General features: G+C 36.8%; 1 protein-coding gene across 3 annotated transcripts in view; it reads right to left on the bottom strand.

Moving 5' to 3' along the window:
• SPAG16 (sperm associated antigen 16) overlaps positions 1–21,725 on the bottom strand; it is a 1,175,325-nt gene that overhangs the window by 312,720 nt on the left and 840,880 nt on the right. For all 3 annotated transcript variants that reach the window (XM_023220360.1, XM_023220353.2, XM_023220369.2), the window contains one exon: positions 5,285–5,350. In XM_023220360.1, the coding sequence (XP_023076128.1) occupies positions 5,285–5,350 (66 nt within the window). The remainder of the gene's footprint in view (positions 1–5,284; positions 5,351–21,725) is intronic.

Below are 21,725 nucleotides of genomic sequence, written 5' to 3'. Positions count from 1 at the left end.
AATTAATGAAATAAAACAAGAAGAGAAGTTTAGAGAAAAAAGAGTAAAAAGAAATGAACAAAGCCTCCAAAAAATATGGGACTATGTGAAAAGACCAAATCTACATTTGATTGGTGTACCTGAAAGTGATGGAGAGAATGGAACCAAGCCGGAAAACATTCTTCAGGATATTATCCAGGAAAACTTCCTCAACCTAGCAAGGCAGGCCAACATTCAAATCCAGGAAATACAGAGACCACCACAAATATACTCCTCGAGAAGAGCAACCCCAAGACACGTAATTGTCAGATTCATCAAGGTTGAAATGAAGGAAAAAATGTTAAGGACAGCCAGAGAGAAAGGTCAGGTAACCCACAAAGGGAAGCCCATCAGGCTAACAGTGGATCTCCCATCAGAAACCTTACAAGCCCGAAGAGAGTGGGGGCCAATATTCAACATTCTTAAAGAATTTTCAACCCAGAATTTCATATCCAGCCAAACTAAGTTTCATAAATGAAGAAGAAATAAAATCCTTTACAGACAAGCAAATGTCGAGAGATTTTGTCACCACCAGGCCTTCCCTACAAGAGCTCCTGAAGGAAGCACTAAACATGGAAAGGAACAACCGGTAACAGCCACTGCAAAAACATGCCAAATTGTAAAGACTATCGATGCTAGGAAGGAACTGCATCTACTAATGGGCAAAATAACCAACTGATATCATAATGACAGGATGAAATTCACACCTAATATTTACCTTAAATGTAAATAGGCCAAATGCCCCAATTAAAAGAGACAGACTGGCAAATTAGATAAAGAATCAAGACCCATCAGTGTGCAGCCTTCGGGAGACCCATCTCATGAGCAGAGACACATATGGGCTCAAAATAAAGGGATGGAGGAAGATCTAACAAGCAAATGGAAAGCAAAAAAAAAAAAGCAGGGTTGCAATCCTAGTCTCTGATAAAAGACTTTAAACCAACAAAGATCAAAAGAGACAAAGAAGCCATTACATAATGGTAAAGGGATCAACTCAACAAGAAGAGCTAACTATCCTAAATATACAAGCACCCAATACAGGAGCACCCAGATTCATAAAGCAAGTCCTTAGAGACCTACAAAGACACTTATACTCCCACATAATAATAATGGGAGACTTTAACACCCCACTGTCGATACTAGACAGATCAACCAGATAGAAAGTTAACAAGGATATCCAGGACATGAACTCACCTCTGCACCAAGCATACCTAATAGACATCTACAGAACTCTCCACCCCAAATCAACAGAATATACTTACCTCTCAGCACCACATCGCACTTATTCTAAAATTGATCACATAATTGGAAGCACTCCTTAACAAATGTAAAAGAACAGAAATCACAACAAACTGTCTCAGACCACAGTGCAATCAAATTAGAACTCAGGATTAAGAAACTCACTCAAAATCGCACAACTAAATGGAAATTAAACAACCTGCTCCTGAATTGTTCCTGTTTGCAGATGACATGATTGTATATTTAGAAAACCCCATCGTCTCAGCCCAAAATCTCCTTAAGCTGATAAGCAACTTCAGCAAGGTCTCAGGATACAAAATCAATGTGCAAAAATCACAAGCATTCCTATACACCAATAACAGACAAACAGAGCCAAATCATGAGTAAACTCCCATTCACAATAGTTATAAAGATAATAAAATACCTAGGAATTCAACTTACAAGGGATGTGAAGGACCTCTTCAAGGAGAACTACAAACCACTGCTCAATGAAATAAAAGAGGACACAAACAAATGGAAGAACATTCCATGCTCGTGGATAGGAAGAATCAATATTGTGAAAATGATCATACTGCCCAAGGTAATTTATAAATTCAATGCCATCCCCATCAAGCTACCAATGACTTTCTTTACAGAATTGAAAAAAACTACTTTAAAGTTCGGGAACCAAAAAAGAGCCTGCATTGCCAAGACAATCCTAAGGAAAAAGAACAAAGCTGGAGGCATCACACTACCTGACTTCAAACTATACTAGAAGGCTACAGTAACCAAAACAGCATGGTACTGGTACCAAAACAGAGATATAGACCAATGGAACAGAACAGAGGCCTCAGAAATAACAACACACATCTACAACCTCTGATCTTTGACAAATCTGACAAAAATAAGAAATGGGGAAAGGAGTCCCTATTTAATAAATGGTGCTTGGAAAACTGGCTAGCTGTATGACGAAACCTGAAACTGGGTCCCTTCGTCACACCTTATACAAAAATTAATTCAAGATGGAATAAAGACTTAAATGTTAGACCTAAAACCATAAAAACCCTAGAGGAAATCCTAGGGAGTACCATTCAGGACATAGGCATGGGCAAGGACTTCATGACTAAAACACTAAAAGCAATGGCAACAAAAGCCAAAATAGACAAATGGGATCTAATTAAACTAAGGAGCTCCTGCAGAGCAAAAGAAACTACCATCAGAGTGAACAGGCAACCTACAGAATGGGAGAAAAATTTTGCAATCTACCCATCTGACAAAGGGCTAATATCCACAATCTACAAAAAATGTAAACAAATTTACTAGAAAAAAATGCAAACAATCCCATCAAAAAATGGGCAAAGGACATGAACAGATACTTCTCAAAAGAAGATACTTATGCGGCCAACAGACACATGAAAAAATGCTTATCATCACTAGTCATTAGAGAAATGCAAATCAAAACCATAATGAGATACCATCTCATGCCAGTTAGAATGGCGATCATTAAAAAGGAAACAACAGATTCTGGAGAGGATGTGGAGAAATAGGAACGCTTTTACAGTGTTGGTCAGAGTGTAAATTAGTTCAATCATTTGGGAAGACAGTGTGGCGATTCCTCAAGGATCTAGAACTAGAAATAACATTTGACCCAGTAATTCCATTACTGGGTATATACCTAAAGTATTATAAATCATGCTACTGTAAAGACTCATGCACACGTATGTTAATTGCAGCACTATTCACAATACCAAAAACTTGGAACCAACCCAAATGTCCATCAATAATAGACTGGATTAAGGAAATGTGGCATATATACACCATGGAATACTATGTAGCCATAAAAAAGGATAAGTTCATGTCCTTTGCAGGGACATGGATGAAGCTAGAAACCATCATTCTGAGCAAACTATCACAAGGACAGAAAATCAAATACTGCATGTTCTCACTCATAGGTGGGAATTGAACAACTTGGACATAGGGCAGGGAACATCACACACTGGGGCCTGCCAGGGAGTGGGGGCCTGGGGGAAGGATAGCATTAGGAGAAATACCTAATGTAAATGACAAGTTGATGGATGCAGGAAACCAATATGGCACATGTATGCCTATGTGACAAACCTGCACACTGTGAACATGTACCCTAGACCTTAAAGTATAACAATAATTAAAAAAAATTAGCTACTTTGACATTGGACACTTAAACCTCATATCTGTTATCTTGTCCTTTGAAATATGGGTAATTAATCTATGTCTCTCTTTATTGCTGATTCAATAAATCTAATTTGCTTATTTCCATATTTATTAAGTTTAATATTTAGAATGTAAAATGCTGTGTCTTTTGCAGTTATAATATTGCTTGCCAAAACAAAATGCCTGTTTACAAAATATTATTCATTTCAGTTCCCATTTAATTTTTGTAGGGCATATGAAGCTATAAGCCACTTAATGGACTTCTAACATAAAACTACATTCTATTTCATCATGCGTCCATAGTATTTAAATGTTTCCATACCCTGCTAGAAATAAAATATTCCTTGGTATCTAGAACTAATCTATAATACTTTCCAACTAATTGGCTCACTACAGAAAATTAGATGGAATATTTCTTACAAAGACCAATCTATTAAAATGTAATTTTGGTTGAGCCCATCATTAAAATTCCCAGGCCTGACAATGACACAATCACGATTCCAATTGGAGCAATCAACTTTCCCTTAGTAGACATAATTTTTAGTGAGCATTTTTCCTCGTTCTAAAAGAATTATACTAGCATGATGGTAACAGAATTTTGACTATGCTCTCATTGTGAAGTTAGATGTAAGTAATCCATCAGGTATCTTTTAGAGCTATTTGGAAAAGAAGTGGAATTTGGAATTAAGATTCTTACTCTACTGGGAACTTCCAGACAACCAAAATGTTAGACAGATTTAAATCATAGAGTTTAAAGGAACTTGAGAGGTCATCTATCTAGCCAAATCTCTTTCATCTGAGAACAGACTTAAATCATCCTTCCTTAATTACTATCTGAACCCTTTTAAAGATATCCTCAATTAACTTGGCAACTTTCTTAATCCGTTTTCTGTTGCTATGACAGAAAACCACAAACTGGATAACTTTAAATAAAATAAATTTATTTCTCACAGTTCTGGAGGCTGGGAAGTCCCAGAGCATGGCACCACAACTTTATGAGGACCTTTGTGCTGTCATCCCATATCAGAGGGTGAGAGGACAAAAGAGTGAGAGAGCAAAAGGATAGAACTTGCAGCTTCAAGTTCTTTAAAGGACAACTCCTTCAGGGGGGAGGGCACTACCCTCAAGACCTAACATCTCCTGTAAGGCTCCACCTCCAAACACTGTTGCATTGGGGATTAAGTTTGCAACACATAAACTTGGAGGAATACATTCAAACCATAGAAAACACAAAGGACTCTCCAACACTCTTCATTGTTGGTGAAATCATCCTTACACCTGAATGAATACCTCCAGTGGCAGATAAACATTTTTGTTTTGTCATCAGTTTACATGAAGAAGGACGTATTTGAAACTTTTTCATGAGTAATTAAAAGCTGTCAAATCAAGATTGTTCTGTTCTAAATTGGAGAAAATTTGTTTCTTTAACTGCTTTTTATTCTCCAGGTTTTCTTAAAGAAAAATTAGAGCGATTATAGTTATTTTAATGATTTTGCATTAAAATTTTATGCAGTCTATAGCCCACCTATTTTTTTGAAGCCCAAATTGGACAAAAGGATCTTAAAAATGTGTTTGAGTAAAGTTGACTACAGTAGAATTCCTTGTCACTCCTGCCACGACTTGTGGTGTGTATGTGTGTATGTGTGTGTGTGTGTGTGTGTGTGTGTGTGTGTGTGTGTGTATTTTAAAATTCTGCAACCCTATATATCTATGGACTTTTCCTATTGTTTACAACTAATTTCTAAAGTTTTTCTTCTCACCCCATTAACTTAACATTTTAGCTTGGAAATTTGTTTAGTAAAAATGAATTTGTATATATGAAGCATTAAAAACAATTTACTGGGAGAACTGAACTTACCCTGGGATCAAAAATGGCATCATTGATAGAATGCATGTGACCATAAAGTGACTGTTCACATATACCCTAGGAAGACAAAGCAGAAATAAAGTCAAATAAATTTCATTTGGAATGTAAAAAGGAATTCAAAGATGCTTTTATTTAAGTTTTAAAGTACTTTTAGCCCCTCCCCCCAGAATTAATACATTTTCACCATGGAAAATACTAGCTTTTGCTATCAACTACTATTCGAATCATACAGAACTAGAGTGGGGAGCACACTATAGTACTGGTATCTACACTGAAATTCTCCTGTTGCTGCTTTTACACCATTGAGCTGATAGTAAACTCTCACTAAGTGGCTCTATTTCTCAATTAGCATAGCTTTCAAGCCCTGAGGCTAAGGACTATTAATAAATCCCTTATTAGAAAGCTGTTGTTTTCAGCACAGCATATCTACTGCTGGTGGGGGCTTCTCTTTTTCTTTTTAGATTATAGAATCACATTTTAGATCCTGAATTTTCACATTTCAGCATTAACAAAAATTTATAAAATATATACAGTGGCATTTTAAAATATAGAATAAGCATTTGTTTTGTGAAAAATAAACTTTACATCTATTCATTCAATTTAACTTATCCAAATAATAGCTAAAATTAAAATTAATTACAAAAACATCCAAGCTTCAGTTTAAATGTTTCCATGAAAGATGGACCTATAACACATTATAATAGGGATCTAAATATCTAAATGTGGGGCCTTTCATTTTGAACACCAATGTTCAAAGGGCGTTCTTGACTCTTGTAGGGAAATAACCCAAATTCTGTAGGAGAACAAGGGAAAGTCATATGTGGACTATTGCTTGGAGAGTCTTGCGATGTGCTTGAAAATTCAGATTTCATTCAACGATTTGTTCATTCAACAAATATTTTTGAGCAATTAATATTTGTCAGCACAATTCTAGGTGCTTAGGATATGTCAACAAATAGACAAAGAACCTTATTCTCACAGACCTTATATTCTAGTAGGGAAGATGGGTATTTTGTTATAAAGGCATAAAATGTACTAGAAGATAGTAAGTCTGAAAAGAAAATGTCAGGCAAGGTTAGTAACAGTAGGAACTTTGGGATTTGGGAACTAAGGGAAATCACATTATCAAGTAGAGTTACCCAGTTTGACCTCACTCAGAAGATGAGGTTTGAATAAAGAATGAAAGTATAGTAAGGGAGTTAGCCAAGCAGACATCTGGAGGAAAAGTGTTCCAGGTAGAAAGAAAAACTAGAGCAAACATCCCCAAGTAGATGTTTGCCTCACACATTTCTGGAACAACAAGGAAGCCAGTGTGGCTGGAGAGAAGTCAGTCAGAAGAGTAGATTCACTGAAAAGTCTTTGTCTGCTCTCATTCACTACTTTGTATTTACTTAACCTTAAATCTTTGAAGGCTGGGAGAGATTACAGAAAAGACTGCAAAATGAGCTATGAAAGATAGATCATCGTGATGCCCCTCACTGTTATTGGCCATTCATGGAGTATTTCTGAACCAAGCAAAGTTGGAAAGACTTTATCACTAAGCTCTACTTTGTCCTCATTATCGCCATTATACTTAGCAAGTTAACTTCCAAATATCAATTTGAAGAATCAATTCATGCTATGAATCTTTGTTCACAGAGTGTAAAATTTCCCCACATAAATTTAAATTTCACAAAAATAAATTGGAACCCTTTGATACTCTCTCAGTATTCCAACCACCCTTGTTATTATGGTTTAGTATCTTGATGCTGTTGTAACTTTAAACCAATTATGCTAAGAACTTCAAATCATCCCAATTCCCAAAATAGAAATAAATTACTCACAAAGCCAAAAAGGCAAGGCATAAGATGTCATCGTTTTTTATATTATCTTAGTAACATTTTGGTTAATTTTCAGAGCTAATATACAGTGATGTAATATTAATACTTGTATACTGAGTGCTAATATTTTTACAAAGATATAAATTAACAAAGTTGTCTTAAAATATTTTTTGTATTAATAAAAGTTTTGCTTTTCTAACTTGAGAATCTCTAAACTATTTGATTAATTGGTAAGGAAAAATGTAGTAGCTTTTTTTTTTTTTTTTTTTTTCAAATTCTGAATGCCAAGTTTTAATTCAAAGTAGAATCTCTATGGCACTCTTGAAAAGCCCTGGAAATATGGGGTTATAAAGAAAATGCTGATGGACCACATTTGTGCTGCTGTAACAAAACCTGACTCAAAGATAAATGTTTCATGAATTAAAAAATCTTAAAAAAGCTTAAAAAAGCTTTTCTACACAGCTTTGTTCCCTAGATAAAAACGAATCTCCTCTTTTTGTGGTACACGGAATATGAGGGTTACTAATATTCTAGTCTGCAAATAGCCTTAATCAAAAGCAATACTCAAACTGGGACATTAAAATTTGGAATCTCTTCTTTGATGAATTCTTGTCAGAAATGTTTTCTTTCAAAAGGAGAAAAAATACAAAAGAAAGGAATTTACAAAAAAAAAAAAAAATCATGTGACCCAATATGCATTGCTCCAGCATTTGATGCTCTCAGACAGAGAAGCTGTGTGTAGTAATGATCTCTATCACTGGCCCTGGGGGTAGAAATGGCTGACTTAATTATTGGATCTGCCACCTAATAGCTGTGTGACCTTAAACAAATTGCTTCACTGTACTGGGCTTCAGTTGCCTGATATGTACAATAAGATAATGGCATTTAACCTATAGCTTTGTTAGGAGAATTAACTGAGATGCACAGGAAATGTTGGTATGTTGCCTAGCACAAAGTAAGGGCTTGAAAAATATTGGCTCTTAATATTTGTCATATACTATTGAAATGCTGAATATTTTCCAGTTGACATCTCTGCCCTTACTTCTCCACTGTGCTCCAACTTTGAATGTCTATTTGCCTTCTTAAAGTGCTCTTGGGGACATGGGTGCTGTTTTTTCTGTTGCCCTCAGATTCATTCTCCACCTGGCTCTGCCCTGCCCTATGCCAGGCTCTCTACTAACTACATTGCCTAGGTTCTTAGGACCTCTGGGGTCTGGTTGGGTTCCACCAAACAGAAGTACCTGTAGGATATGGACGAGCAGAAAGAGAGAGAGAATGGATAAATTGCCACTTCTGCTACCTCCTGTTCAGCTGTGATTATGTCAGTGGCCCTGTTCTCTACCAAATTCCACAGCCCCTGTATCCTTTCTCATGGCCACTTGCACACTGCATCCAATAATGCTTTCCTTCTCCTCCCCTTTCAGACCTAGTGGTAGTGGGCAGTGATGATTTCCCATTGTTGGGAGTCCCTGGCTGCTGTGCTAGCTCCCTTAATGGCACCCATACCTCTGTAAACACTAAACTTGAACTTACTCTGTGAGTCCCCTCTTTCTTGCTGGTGACCTGTCTGATGCAGCATGTCAGACATAATAAGCAAAAGAAGACTTGTTGATTTACGACTTCCCAACTGTCTATTTTGATCCTCATGAAATCTTTATACATATAAATGGCATCACCAGGTGCTTAAACAAACAAAAGCAACCAAAAACCTGGGAATCAGAATACCTCTCTTTCTTTCCCCACTCCAGCCCCAACCCTTATCCACTACAACACGTCTTTCTACAAAATATAGCCCTACTCTGCTCAGCTTCGTCCCTTGCCACTATCACCACTCTGGGGGCAGGCTGTCACCCTATAGACCCTGACTGTGGCAGGAGCCTCCCTCTCCCACTCCACCCCACTGCCAGTCATCCCTTTCACCGCCACTAGAGCAACAAACAAAATCTGAATCAGACCATGCCATGCTCCTGCATACAGCCAACCAAGAAATTATCATTGCACTAAAAAAATTCCAAACTCGTTGCCTATGTCCTAATGCCCTATATTGTTTGGCTCTTGTCTCTGTATCTGACCTCATCTTTCACCACTCTTCCTTCTCTTTCACTGTGTTCCTCAAATAGTTTCATATTTCTTCATGGTCAGGGTTTTCTAAGCAGAGTTCTGGCACCTGAGTTAAAGAGTGACTGAGTAGCAACCGTAAAGATAGAGACCCTTGGGGAGATACAGGGACATCTCACCCTGAGGCATTCCTTCACATCCAAGGGTTGCAAGCCCAGAAGCTTTCCTTCATTTTGGGAAGATTTGTTTAGATTTCAGAGCAAAGGTTTCTTTACTGTTCTCTCTCTCTCTCTCTCTGTTTCCCTCTCTCCCTCCAACCCCCACTTCCCGAAGGAAGAAGGAAAATTGAATTTCGTGGTTTGGGGTTTCCTTTCTAGTGGTCCATAACCCCTTTCCTCCTGGACCCACAAGGTATACCTGGTTCTCACCCAGCCCTGCTGCCCCCCACAAAAGGAATTGAGGAATAGAAAATAAATAGTCTTCTCTGTGAGTAAATGGTTTGATATCTCATCCAGAAACCTCCTTTGTACTGTCAGGATAACTAAGTACAGATAGATATAAGAACATACAGCTGTAACACTGGCCTTCCTGTTTGCTAATGGCCTGGAATGCTCTCGCCTTTGTGCTTTGTTTCCTCTCTTGCAGATGTTCTCATCTAGATATACACGTGTCCTTATCCTTCCCATGCTGCTTTCAATCCAAACACAACCTTTTTCATGCTGTCTGAGATCTAATTTCCTGACCTCTCTCTTACAACCAGTCATTAGAGGAGCAGAAACTGTTTCATGAAACACTTTTATTTTTCCTCTTGGGCACACAGCCAGACTAGAGGTCAGGTGTGGCCATGTGACTGAGTTCTGCTCAGTGAAATGCAGGTGCTATAGGTAGTTAGGCAGGAGCTGGGCAGGAGAAGCCTCTCCCATCACCCACTAGAAATGTTGGGTGATGGTTCTGTGATATTGCCTCTCTAAAGATGATATTTAACCTATTAGCCAGAGAGAGAGACAATCTCCTGATGGTCCATACTTGTTAACATTAAAGTGTTCATTGAACGCAGGCCCCAGGGAGAAGTAGCTTCTTGGGCATGTGTGTTCAGAGACAAAACGGTGAAGTATGACATTCTGGGGGCACACACCACTGGAGAAAGGAAAAAGCCTCAGACGGGCATGCATATACCTCCCTAAACACACTGCATGCCTGTGCTCAATTCCAAAGGGTAACGAAAGCACTGCGCATGCAGGAAGCCCACCCTACGAGAAGAATCATGGGAAAGAGGTAAGCCTATAGAGTCCCAGCATCAAGGTTAAAGTCCTCCCTTTTTTGCTCTCTTTTCTTCCTTGATCCTTCAGGAACCTGCTTGGGTCTCTTCCAAATGAATTTTCCTTTCCTTCCTGTTCTAAAGCCTTTTAAAATAAACTCCTATTCCTGCTCTGGAACTTGCCTCAGTCTCTTTTTCTGCTTTATGCCCCTCAGTCGAATTCTTTCTTCTGAGGAGGCAAAGGCTGAAGCTGCTCCAGACACCTGCAGATTGGCCGTCGGTACCTTAGGGTAACTTGGATCTCTTCCATTGCTAACACAGGCAGTTGTGAAGTAAGTCCAACATAGGCCTGGCCCTTAAAAAATATCCCCCATAATCTGCCAAACTCCTTATTTTCCCTTCTTTGCCGGCTGCATGCAGAAGGGCTCTAGATGATGAGGCAGCATAAACTGGAAAGAACCTGGGTTTCTCAACCACCACAAGGAGAAAAGCCGCCATTTGGGACCTTACAATTGGTCCATGAATGAGAACTGAGCTTCCACTGTGTCACATCCTTGATATTTCAGGGTTCAACTATATTCCCAGATGCCAATACGTGAAAAATGGGTCACCCCTTTTTGTTTCCTTCATATCAGTCCTTGTTAACAAAATTATTTCATGAATTTTTCTCCTTGTTTATTGTTGTCTCCTGCCTCTAGAATTACGCTCCACAAGAGAAACTCATGTCCTTCATCTTATCATCCCCAAGGCCTAAGACAGCTCTGGTAAGATACGATACACTTATTGAATGAAAAAGTAAGCATAATTACATGGAGATTATAAATGAAATTGCAAAAAAAAAAAAAAAAAAAAAAAAAAAACCCACCCTCACCAGATATGCTTTATTATTGGACAAATAGCTTAGTCTTCTCAATATTTATTTTCATCCTGATCAGTCATGACACGAAATGCGTGCACCATCTTATTCCCCAACACCTTTGCTTCAATGTAGTTCTAACCCAGGAGCGTATTCACCCATTGACTTTTCCATTGCCTATTAACATTTTAAACAACTACAGGGAAATGGTGATTCCTGGTGGAGGATGCAGCTTTACATTCATTGACTGTTTATTACATACCTAAAGCATTATGCTAAGTGTTTGACAGTTGTTATCATATTTAATCCTCACAGCAATGCTAGGAGATAGGTGCTATTGTAATTCACATTCTAGAGATGAAAACAGTGGTATTTAATCCACAAATAAAAAGTGCCAGAGCCGTGACACTAACCCAGTTTTGTCTGATTCCAAAGTCCCTTAGCCCTTTATGTGCAAGAAGATGGAGTGAGTGAGGCCATTTGCCAAATCTTTCCAATATTCCTACTTTCTGGGTAGATGTGCGCTTCCTAACCCTCCATGGGCTTTTGAGAGACCATGCAATGAGCTCTGGCTTAAGAGTGGTAAGTGGAAATGACATGGAATACTCCTCTGGAGTTCTCCCCAACTCCACATTTTCAGCAGTTAACGATAGGTGCAAATGCCCTCCAGGAGTCCCTTTTCCCCCTGGCAGAAACAAACAACATTTGAAGTCATGGCTGAGAGATCTGCCTGGATCCCTGGGAAGATGAGCAGGAATCCCCTTACACCTACCTTCCAACCCATGAAGGACACAGAACTGAAGCAAGATACACATGTTGTGAGATTTGGAGGTTGTTTGTTACCGTAACACAAGCTAGCCTAGCCTGACTGACCATGAATCCTATGTATAAAGATTAATCTTGTTCCCTCAAAATAGTAGAAGTCTTTTAAGTGTCAATAGTGTCATGTGAAAATTTGAAAGAAAATTAAATAATACTTATCAAAAGTCATACTTAAGACCAAAAAACTTTTAAAAACTCTTAAAAATTAGACCAAAATTAAATCATAAAATAAGTAGCCAAGCACATCATCACTAAAATCATTAAAGTGCTAATGCTTACAAATGTCCTTTCTCATTGTAATGACTTAATCAATGAATTTCATATGCTTTTGAAAAAAATTTAAGACAAAAATATGAAGTGAGTCCACTTGATGCATTTTTTTTCTCCAAGACTAGATTTTGAAATGCCTTTCTACCATAAAGACACATGCACACATATGTTCACTGCAGCACTATTAATAATAGCAATGACATGAAATCAGTCTAAATTCCCATCAATGGTAGACTGGATGAAGAATAAAACTACTACATATACACCATTAATACTATTCAAGCATAAAAAAGAATGAGATCATGTCCTGTGCAGGCCCATGGATAGAGTTGGAGGTCATTATCTTATGTGAACTAACATAGCAACAAGGAACAGAAAACGACATACCACATGTTTTGGTATTTAAGTGGGAGCTAAACATTGAGTACACATAGACCCAAAGAAGGGAACAAGAGACATCAGGGCCCACATGAGGGTGGAAGGTGGGAGAAGGATGAGTATTGAAAAACTACTTATCAGGTACTATGTTTATTACATGGGTCTTGAAATAATCTATACACCAAATCCCCATGACATGCAATTTACCTATATAATAAACCTGCACATGTACTCCTGAACCTAAAAGTTAAACAATATAAAATAAATTAAATGTCAGAGAAAACAAAAAAAACTGCCTTTTTGATATGTTAAATCAATTTTTATATTAGTGATTTTATTAGTCCATTTTCACACTGCTATAAAGCAATACCTGAGACTGGGTAATTTATAAACAAAAGAAGTTTAATTGACTCCCCGTTCAGTTCCCATGGAAGCCTCAGGAAACTTACAATCATAGCAGAAGGGGAAGCAGGCATGTCTTACATGGCAGCAGGCAAGAGAGAAGTGCAAGCAGGGAAAATGCCTGATGCTTATAAAACCATCAGATCTCGTGAGAACTCACAATCATGAGAACAGCATGGGGGATACTGCCCCCACAATCCAATCACCTCCCCTCAACACATGGGGATTATGAGGATTGCAATTTGAGAGACTTGGGTGGAGACACAGAGACTATCAGTGACATATAATTTACATACACTAAGATGCACAAATCTTAGGGGCTTACCTCAATACATTTTTATCTGTGCATATATCGGTGTAATTTTTTATTCAGATTGCGATATGAAATGTTTCCAGTATTCTAAAACATTTCCTCATGCCCTTCTTAGTAAAAACATCCCTACAATTTTTATTAACTATATTTTATTGAGAAAGGAAATATAAAAATATGGTTGTAAAGTCAAATATTACAAAACACTATTCAATGAAAAGTTAGTCTCCTATTTTAGGTCACCTCCAGAGGCAACTACCATAAATCATGTTTGCTGTATATTTCATGAACTAGTCCATATATATATACAATCACCTTTCCTCACTGTCTTGTGTGTCTACCTCAGTTCATATAAATGAAACCATAATGTATATGCATTTTATAATTATTGTGGTGGTTAAGAATGTGATATTTGAGTGAAGTTGCAGAGTTTAAAACTCAGCTTATTGGAAAACTATTGATACTATCTCTTATTTGCATAAACACTATACTAAATACTTTGCATATAGCAATTCTTTTAATTTCTACCATAGGTAATTGGAAATATTTTAAATCTCCATTTACAGTGAGAGAAATTTATGTAAAGCAATTAACATAATGCCTACACAAGTAAGAGATAGTATTATTTATAGATTAATCTGTAGCTTTTGCTCTATTCCTTGTTATACTTATTAATTTTTGTTCACTGCTGAGAATTTTAAAAGTCACCACTCTCCCAGGAAAAGACTCAGTGTTCTCCATCCATGGTCACAAACACCAGAACTAGTTATAAACTCATCTAATCAATTAGCAACAGTTCTATAGCCCTGCTTACAAGTAAACAATCAGAGTGGATTTTAAACCTATCTAATTGATCAATGACAACTAACTTAAGTGAACATTTCTGTAAAAGCCAAATAGCAACAGATGCGACTTGAAAGTCACCCAACTGGCTCAGGATGCACTACAGTGAACATATTTCTAATGCTATTATCAACTTCATTCTACTTCTGTAACTGGCAAAAAACAAGTCTCATTGACCAACACAAGCTACTTTTCTAAGAGTGACTTCAACCAACGCCTGCCTTTGTAACCAATACAATCAAAAGTAAACTTTTTACAAAAACTGGATATAAAATCAGCAATTGGATTTGCTCAATGGGCAGCTCTGACCAGTATAACTCTTCCACACTTAAGTGTATTATCCATTCAACTTTTTGGTTTCAGATATTGAGTGGTGTTCTCATCCTTAGACACAATTAAGTTTATACTAATTTGCTAAAGCTACCATAACAAAGTGCCACAGACTGGGTGACTTAAACAAAAGGGATGTATTTCCTCACAGTTGTAGAGGCTAGAAGTCCAAGCTCAAGGTGCAGGCATGGTTGGCTTCATTATGAGTCATCTCCCTGTATGTTCATATAGCCTTTCACCTGTGTCTATCTGTGTCCTAATCTCTTTATGAGGACACCAGTCATACTGGATTTGGGCCCACCCTGATGACTTCATTTAACTTTAATTATCTCTTTATAGACCTTATCTCCAAATACAGTCACGTTCCAAGATATTGTGGATTAAGACATCAACATATGGATTTAAGGGGACATAATTCAACCCCTTGCAAAGACCTACAGATATCTTTATTTTACTACTTATAAAATGTATTAGCAATACAATAGCCATTGGAGCATTAACTGGTTGCAAAAGGTAAACTGTGACATTATTTTATACTATTTATTGTATTATACATACATTGCATGAATATATTTTGGGCTTATATGCAGTCTCAAAATGGAAAGTTGTATATTTTACATATTTGAATATATATCTAAACAGACTTGGATATTACACAAGCATATAATGTAATGATTAAAAGCTCAGTGTCTGAAGTGAAACTACTTGGGTCTGAATTTGGGCTTTCCTGCCTACTGTGTCCTTGGAACACTCTAAGCCTCAGTTTTCTCATCTGTAAAATAGAAATAATATAGTATCTACATGATAGTGCCATTGTGAGGATTTAACAAATTCATTGGTGTAAAGTTCTTTGATTGCTGCCAGGGACAAAGCAAGTACTCAATAAATGTTAACAATTACATAGTCATAACATGCAGATTGCAAGCTCTATGATAGCAGAGATGATGTTTAGTGCACTGTCTTTATCACTTCATAATTATAACCAAAACGATGAATTAGCACGTGGGAAGCATTTAATATATATTTTTAAATTAATGCGTGCACACACACACACACACACATGTTGCAAGTTTGGTAAATGCACCCTTCACCAGCTTTCCTTTCCTAACCACACGACCTCCACCTTTTCAAGGTAATTCAAGAAAAAGGGTCAGGATTTTTGATGTTATAAAAGGACCCTCATGAAGAAAACTCTAAGAAATGGAGCCCTAATAATGGAATGTCACAACCATCTGACAGCTGCACAGCATAAAGTTTTGTGCACTGTTGTGTTCCTGTCCACAGAACCTTCTGTACTTAGCCACTCTGAGTGCACCTGCCAGCCCCTCATATCACAACACAGAGGCAGCATTCCTGTGTATATTTTTACAAAATAACTTCTCTAAATAAACATTGAAGATAAAAAGATAAATTATATTATGTCATTGTGCCCCCTATTTAATTTCAAATTCTGTGACCAGTCAAAAGTACTATTAAAGATGAGAAAGCAAATCGTATCCAAGAGCGAACAGAATTAAAGTTTATGCCAACTGCAAGAAAAAATTCTCCTACTCATCACCTACTAGATACTGCTTGTCTCTATTACAGCTAGTACCTTAGTTTTCAAGTTTAAAAATTAATGTCAAAAGAATTTTATAAGATCTTTTTTTATTTGAACAAGGTAAACCATTTTAATACAATAGAGCAATTTATATAACATTTCATATATTCTGGAAATTCTTAAAAACGTATTTGTGAAAAAGTTCTTTGGAATTTTAACCTTATGGGTTTACAGGTTGTTAAAAAGTATATTCCATTATTATTCCGGAAATGATCTCACTGGCATATAACTTAGAAACAGAGTAATCATTAACAAAGCTCCTAGTTTTTGTTATTTCATGTAAATAACTAAGCATGTCTGTGAAAGATTGATTGCAGCTTTTAAAATGTTTGCTGAATCCTTGTGTAATTAAGATGAGTTGAATATGCAAATCAAGTCTAATTAGCTTCATTTATTAATGTTACTTTGCCTTGCCTCTACAAAATTTTTACTGTGGATCTGCTTTAGCACGTAGTATTTTTTATTTCTTTGTTCTAGGTTGAATTGCTGAAGAAACCAGCTGTTTTTCAGAAAGAGAAAAAGCTTTCATGCAGGGTTCTTCATTTAGAAGTGAGGGTTTAAAAAAATGCTCCCAGTAGCATAAGAATGGTCTAAAATGCAATTATATACATATGTGTATTGCAATATATATATTCCAATCACCTTACATTAGACTATATTTAATGAATTTCATTTCACTGAAGTAGCAAACCCTCCAGGGATTTCTTTTGATGAAAATGAGCCTTTGTCACATTATGTCCAACACAGTGATTGGGTGGAACAGAGTAAAACAGGCAGCATCGAATGAACCAAAGTACTTGGCCGAATTATATTTTCCTTGAAAAAAATTCTACACATTTGTGCATTAACAAAACCAACCTCTCTATGTAAAACTACCAGCATCATAAAATTCACTGGAAATAATGCAAATGAAATATAGTATAATGGTCAGAGGGAAACACGAATATACTAATATAAACAAATATTAAAGTTCAGAGTCAATCTCACTTGCTCCTGGTAAGCCAAAGGGAATAAGAATCAAATCTCAGAGCAAACACAGTCTAAATTTAAATACTCTTTTCTGTTATATATTCAATTAATTATTCTCACCATTATATTCTATAATTCAATTTTCCCAAATTCAAAAAATTGCTTTACATTATTATTGACTTTACTGCCTGCTTTAGGATATATATACTATTATTATTTTTATTAGGTTTTTTCCCCCTGTAGAAGCAGTCATTTTTTCAAGGTTTCTGAGGGGTTATAAATATTTTATTGTGGTTAAAAAGCACAAGAGATGTACTGTCTTAACAAATTTTTTGTTTGTTTGTTTGTTTGTTTGTTTTGAGATGGAGTCTCGCTCTGTCGCCCAGGCTGGAGTGCAGTGGCGCGATCTCAGCTCACTGCAAACTCCACCTCCCAGGTTTACGCCATTCTCCTGCCTCAGCCTCCCGAGTAGCTGAGACTACAGGTGCCCGCCACCATGCCCGGTTAGTTTTTTGTATTTTTTTTTTAGTAGAGACGGGGTTTCACTGGGTTAGCCAGGATGGTCTCGATCTCCTGACCTTGTGATCCGCCCATCTCGGCCTCCCAAAGTGCTGGGATTACAGACTTGAGCCACCGCGCCCGGCCACAAATGTTTAACTCTACTGTGTATTATTTACCAAAAATACAATGTTGTACAACAAATCTCCAAAACTTTTTTCACCTTGCAAAACTGAAACTTTACACACATTAAGGATCTATATTTTATATGATAGTGTTTACTTCCCAAATTATGAAGGCATTACAAGTTTTCATTTTTTTCTATAATACATTAATTGTTAAGATCATTGGTAAAGTAGGATGAAAATATGTATTCAGAAAGGAAAAACCCTGAAGTATAAAATACGCTCAGTTTTATAATGGGTGGCTTTCCTTCACTCAAAAAATATTTCTTTAAAATTAACTAAGTGTTAAATACAGTACTAGAGCTAATAGCATATTTAAATCCAAAGTTTGAGCTAAGTCTGACAACAATATAGTCCACATTCCAAAGTGAGCACCAGTCACCATGTATGAAAGACACGTATGATGAATTTGAAGCTCTTCTTCCATGTGGAGCATATGAAAGAGTTAGTAGTTGAACTGGAGAAAGGATTTCTGGAGGGGGTTTCTGTGTGTGTCTGCTTTCTCTGCTATATGTGATGAGCTAGGGAAAAAAAGATAAAAAAAAACAACCTGCCAGAGAAAGACACAATTGTCAAGAGGTGAATTTCACATGTGAGATCCCCAGCAATGTAGAGACTTTGATAAACGCCACGAAGGGGGTTGGCTTTAAAAATATGGTTACTTTACAAAGTGCTGAACTAGATTTCCAATGTGCTAAGAACTTTCGACTTCCACCTCATCATCCTCCCCACACTCCAACCCTGATGATTCTGAAACTATCATTAAGCAAATGAGGGAACTTAGAAAGTCCTGAAGAAGTCCTCCTACATTACATGCAGCCCCTCCCCAAGTCCTCTCACAAGTCTCACACAGTTGGCATCAGCCTGACGGTCCAGAAACCTGTTACCTAAATTAGATCCAGGCGTGGATGATGCACCTGGGCCGTAGTTTAAGTATAGCTCCTTAAATTCCATTCCTCTCAATCTGTAGATCTGTGAAATTAAAATAGACAAATATCTACCCCCATGTTACCAAATATACATTGTTGGGCAGGCACAGGATAACCACTGTATACATTCCTGTTCTAAAAGGAGGAAAATGAAGGCCTAAAAGGGTCATTAGTCCATTACAATTCTAAAATTCAGCCATACAAATTGTATATGTTCTGTGATTAGGTCTCAAGGCCTGGGAATAATTCTTTATGATTCTGCAGTTCTGCTCCACTATAAATTAGAACGTAAAGCATGCCCTGGGCACAGACGTTGTAGAACAATAATTGTCAAAGTCTAGGGTGCCTAAGAACCAGGCAGAAAGCTTGTTTATGATGCATATTTTTACAGAAAAAAGATTCTTGAGGCTCCACTTAAAGAGGTTCTGAGTCTGCAATCCCAGCTCTTTGGGAGGCCAAGACGGGCGGATCACGAGGTCAGGAGATCGAGACCATCCTGGCTAACATGGTGAAACCACATCTCTACTAAAAATACAAAAGAAAAAATTAGCCGGGCGTCGTGGTGGGCGTCTGTAGCCCCAGCTACTCGGGAGACTGAGGCAGGAGAATGGCGTGAACCCCGGGAGGCAGAGGTTGCAGTGAGCTGAGATCGCGCCACCGCACTCCAGCCTGGGTGACTGAGCAAGACTCCGTCTCAAAAAAAAAAAAAAAAAAAAAAAAAAAAAAAGAGGTTCTGAGTCTATGTACACATGAGTTTCAGGAATTTGTATTTTAATTAGCATGCTCCGTGATTCTAACATGTACTTTGAGAAAAAATGATCCACTGCAGTGCTTCTCAAATTTTAATGTTAATATTAATATAAATGCTCTAGAGATCTTATTAAAATACAGATTCCAATTCAGTAGGTCTGGGGTAAGCCAATGCTGTGCAAGAAACAAGTTTTTCTTGTTTTCTGAAATAAAACACTCTCATTTGTAGCATTTGCAAACTGCCATGGTGTAAATATTCCCTCCGTAGACAATTTCAAGCTACCAACTCAATGTCACTGAACTCTGATTTGGGAAGAGTTGTGCATATTCTGCTTTCACAAATCAGTGTGAACCAGCTCCAACTCACCACTGCATGGAGCCCAAGATTTTGAATTTCTCATAAGCCCCAAGGTGATTTGGATGTTCCTGGTGCACAGACCACACCTTAAATAATAATGATCCAGTAGAGAAACATAGAATGCTCCTGGTGAGGTGATATTTAAGATGAGATATAGACATGAAAAGATAAGTTACTTGGGCAAAGTCATGGGATAGAGGAAAAAGACTCGAACAGAGAGTGATCCTAGAGCGTGCCATTTGTGTATTGTTTATGAATGCTTTGGTATTACAATGGCAGAGTTAATTTGTTGAGACAAAGATTATAGGCCTGCAAAACTAGGCTTTTATAAAAAAAAAAAAAGTTTGGTGAATTCTGCACTAGAGCATTAAGTTAATAGCTATACTCTCTTAACAACTACAAAATGTTTTTATCATTATGCTGTGCTATATGGCTTTAAAAAAAACCCACACATATACATGTACAAACATCAACCCATAGACACGCATGCACAAGCACACAATCACGTACACAGACACATACACATACATGGACACACAACACACACATATACATACACACATATATATACACATACACACCCACAAAACCAATAATATAGATAATCCAGTTATTTTAATCAAGTGGAATATATATATACATTAGAATGATAGAGGAGATTAAATAAAATGTATAGAAGGAATAGCATATAAAAAAGAAAATACAAGCATTACTATGGCAATAAATTTGAAAATCTAGAGCAAATAGATTACTTCCTAAGATAATACAAATAACCCCAATTAATTGATGAATTATTATATCACTGTTTAAGAGAAACCACATCATTTATTCCAAAACATATAATTTAAGATACAACTATTATATATATAATATATATTATATATATAATATATATTTAATATATATTTTTTGATTTATATAATCAAAAATATATATATTATATATATTTTTATATATATAAAATATATATTTTACATATTTTATAAATTTTATATATTTTATAGTTTGAATTAGTAAGTCTTAAAAGACTTACACAAAGGGCTTAAACTCAAACCTCTAAAATGAGATGCTCCTCGGGTGCTGTTAGTATCTCTGAAGAGGGTGCAATGAGGATGGTTCTATGAGTTTGATAAAAATTCAAATTGATTCAGCTGCTGCCATAAAAAGAGCTACTGGGATGAAGAATCAAGCCACAGGAGTCCACCAGAGGCACACAGCAAGGAGAAAAGGAGTACATAGAAAAGGCCAGATCCTGGCTTCCTCCTCCAGCCTTGCCATCTCCCTTAGCTCCCACTGTGGCCAGAGCTCAACATAGACCTCACTGGCAAACAGAAATGGAAATTGCAATTTCAGCCCCAGGATCACAGAGCTGAGTTTAGAAGGTTGGATATGAAACTGACAGGCAGTAAGTTAATAACTGGCAGAAGTATAAAATACGAATAAGTTAATTATCAAAATTTTAAATAAAGCTTTTCCATGGCAAAAGATACAATAAATAACAGGAAAAAAATTTGATTTGTTAAAATTTTGCAATGCAGATGACAGATAAACAGATAAAGGGCAATATATATATATATTTTTTCATAGTAACATAGACAAAGGATATGAATAGGCCACTCACATAAAAGAAATATAAATGGACAATAAATGTATGAAAAGATTTTCAAACTCACTAGTCAGTGAAATGCAAAATAAAGTGACAACTACCAATTCACCTGCTGTTGGCAGTCATGTGGGGAAGAGAGTACTTTCATTTACTCATGATAGAAATGTGAATTGTCACAGGCTTTTTGAAA

This window comes from Piliocolobus tephrosceles, chromosome 11 (genome assembly GCF_002776525.5).
Source record: "Piliocolobus tephrosceles isolate RC106 chromosome 11, ASM277652v3, whole genome shotgun sequence".
Taxonomy (NCBI): Eukaryota; Metazoa; Chordata; class Mammalia; order Primates; family Cercopithecidae; genus Piliocolobus; species Piliocolobus tephrosceles.
Note: the sequence above shows the minus strand (reverse complement) of the source record. Positions and strands in the feature narration are given on the sequence as shown.